Below are 2,647 nucleotides of genomic sequence, written 5' to 3'. Positions count from 1 at the left end.
ATGGGTATGGTTCGGCAAAGACCAAGTGGAGTGGCCGTGGCGGCGGCTCTAGTTACTCTCCAGCTTCTCCTTCTCCCCTCGCCCGCCTCGTCGCAGGCGCAGGTCCTCCTGCTTCGTTACATGATCCGCGCCAGGCCACTCATCACCAAGGTCGTCACGGATTTCTTGCAGAACCGCGCCGCCGAGGGTGTGACAGACATCTTCCGGCGACAGCAAAATGACGAGAGCGGCGACGTCCCGGTGCCGGCGGGCCCAGACGCGCAGGCGCAGGCTCAGCTGGGCAGTGCGGCTGTCGAAACCGCCGGCCTCGTCGTCTTCGACCTCGCCGTCGGGACGCGGACCATCTCCGGCGTCATGGACATCTCCTCCCAGCTCGTCTGGACGCAGTGCGTGCAGACGCCCCTCTCCGTGCAGCCCACCGAGTCCGGGGGAGGCTCCTTCTCGTGGCTCCCCTGCGCCAGCCCGGCGTGCCAGCGCGTGCTCAGCCGGACCTGCATCCTCGACAGCGACGGCTGCAGCTACGTCGCCACGTACGGCAGCGACGCCACCGCCTACACGTCCGGCTACCTGGCCACCGACACCTTCACCTTCGGGAACACGTCTGTCCCCGGCATGGTGCTGGGCTGCAGCGCCGTGAGCACGGTCGACCTCTCCCTTGCCGGCGCGTCCAGCGTCATCGGCTTTGGCAGAGGGCCCCTCTCCCTCGTGTCACAGCTCAACCTCTCAAGGTTCTCCTACTTCCTCGCGACCGACGACTCCGACAGCTCCGAGACCGTCATCCGTCTGGGCGACGACGCCGTGCCGCGGACCAGTAGCAGCCGCTCCACGCCACTACTCAGAAGCACCATGCACACCGACATGTACTACGTCAGGCTCACCGGCGTCCAGGTCGACGGCAAGGCGCTGAGCAGCATCCCGGCGGGAGCGTTCGAGCTCCAGGCGGACGGCTCCGGCGGGGTGTTCCTGAGCACGACGGTGCCCGTGACGTACCTCGAGGAGGCCGCCTACAGCGTGCTAAGGCGAGCTCTGGTGAGCAGGATCCAATCGCAGGGGGTGAGTCCATTCGACAGCCAGGACCTCGAGCACCTGTGCTACCCGTCGCCGTCCTTTGTTAACGTGAAGGTCCCGAGGCTGACGTTGGTGTTCGACGGCGTGGGAGCGGCGATGGAGCTCAAGCCGGAGAACTACTTCTTCAAGGACGGTGCCGCCGGAGGGCTAGTGTGCCTGACCATACTGCCGTCGAGGGGCGGATCGGTCCTGGGAAGCCTGCTCCAGACGGGCAGGAACATGATCTACGACATTGGTGCCGAACGGCTGACGTTCGAGACCGCGGAGGCGCCGCCGCCGGAGGCTCCTTCTCCGAGCGAAAGGGAGGAGGATGTTTCTCCGAAAGAAAAGAAGACCGCGGAGGCTCCGGCGCTGTCGCTGCGGCTGTGGCAGTGGCTGTCCAAGTTGTCACTGGTGATGAAGATTGTTGTTGTGGCCATCGTTGCGGCCGCGGTGGTGTTTGCCTGGCGTACTTATACAGCTCGCCAGAATGCATTGCCACGGCCAGCTGGACGTCCTGAACAGTGAAGGCCGTGGTACATTGCTTCAAGATTCGTGCTAGCCTTTTGCATTTTTAATCCTCCACTTTAATCACCCGAGCGTCGATGTAGTGCGCCACTAATTAAGGTTGCGACAGACTCGATCCTTACTCACTTGTCAGCGTATCCAGATCAAGATACGCGCGCCACCAAGGGGGTGATGGTCTAGTCGTTGCCCATTTGACACTACACCAGGGTTCCGATATGGCACGTCGCTAAGAGGGTTATGCCCCAACTAATGATGTTCTTCTGGGTTTCATCTTCATAAGAGTGGCTGAGTTTTAATATTGGCTTGCCAAGCTATCACAATTCCCTTCTCCTTTATCTGGGCTTGGGACCGACTATGTTGAGACAACATATGCAGAGTTGGGTTGAGCCCGAAAAATTTGAACATTTTAAAATGTCCTTGCAATCCAGATATAATTTTTCCATAGGGAAAACATTCAGGAAGTCAAGACATGGTGGCACCTGCACCATGAAAAACAGATGGTCTTCATCTCGACGTGAAAGAGCCGCCTTCTCCCAAGCGAGAATATTGTCATGTAGAATCTTCACTTCTTTCGGAAGGATATCGTAAGAATCCCTCGGTATGATGGGTTCATGAGAAATATGGACCAGGCGCAGTGGAGGACGAGAAGAACGAGCCTCTGCTTGGAGATCCCGAGGATTTGTTAATTTGACCTTCGTCTTCTAAACCAGTTTCTGGCTGGCAGTGCCCCATAAATCTTTCTTGTTAGTAGCACCCCGCTTAGTACTGGGTCCACAATATCACCTTTTAACGCACCTTTGGCCACATTGCACAATGTATTCGGAGTCAGCACTCGTAGGGAGGGTCGTTGCTCGTCAATGTAGTTATCTGGAAGCGTCCCCCGTGGCAGAGCAGACATGATATAGTCATGATTAAAAAATGAATCAACGTCCACCTACTCCTCCTTGTCGTCCATGGCCTCATCAGGACTAGCCATCGGATCCTTAGGACCTTCTTTATGTTTGGTTGGACCCAAAGGAGATGGTTCGCTTGTAGCGGAAGCAGGCGGGGTAATCGACGGAGAGGGCATTTC

The 2,647-nt window shown here is 58.0% G+C and overlaps 1 protein-coding gene across 1 annotated transcript; it reads left to right on the top strand.

Moving 5' to 3' along the window:
* LOC119288479 (aspartic proteinase nepenthesin-2-like) lies at nt 1-1,575 on the top strand. Its single transcript, XM_037568092.1, has one exon. It carries the CDS (start codon nt 1-3, stop codon nt 1,573-1,575), a length of 1,575 nt encoding a protein of 524 aa, XP_037423989.1.
* The last annotated feature ends 1,072 nt before the right edge of the window (nt 1,576-2,647 follow it).

Source organism: Triticum dicoccoides, chromosome 4A (assembly GCF_002162155.2).
Source record: "Triticum dicoccoides isolate Atlit2015 ecotype Zavitan chromosome 4A, WEW_v2.0, whole genome shotgun sequence".
In the NCBI taxonomy this organism is placed as follows: Eukaryota; Viridiplantae; Streptophyta; class Magnoliopsida; order Poales; family Poaceae; genus Triticum; species Triticum dicoccoides.
Note: the sequence above shows the minus strand (reverse complement) of the source record. Positions and strands in the feature narration are given on the sequence as shown.

Excerpts from the sequence above, each read along its gene's own strand:
- LOC119288479 (XM_037568092.1), top strand. The coding sequence starts at position 1 with ATGGGTATGGTTCGGCAAAGACCAAGTGGAGTGGCCGTGGCGGCGGCT.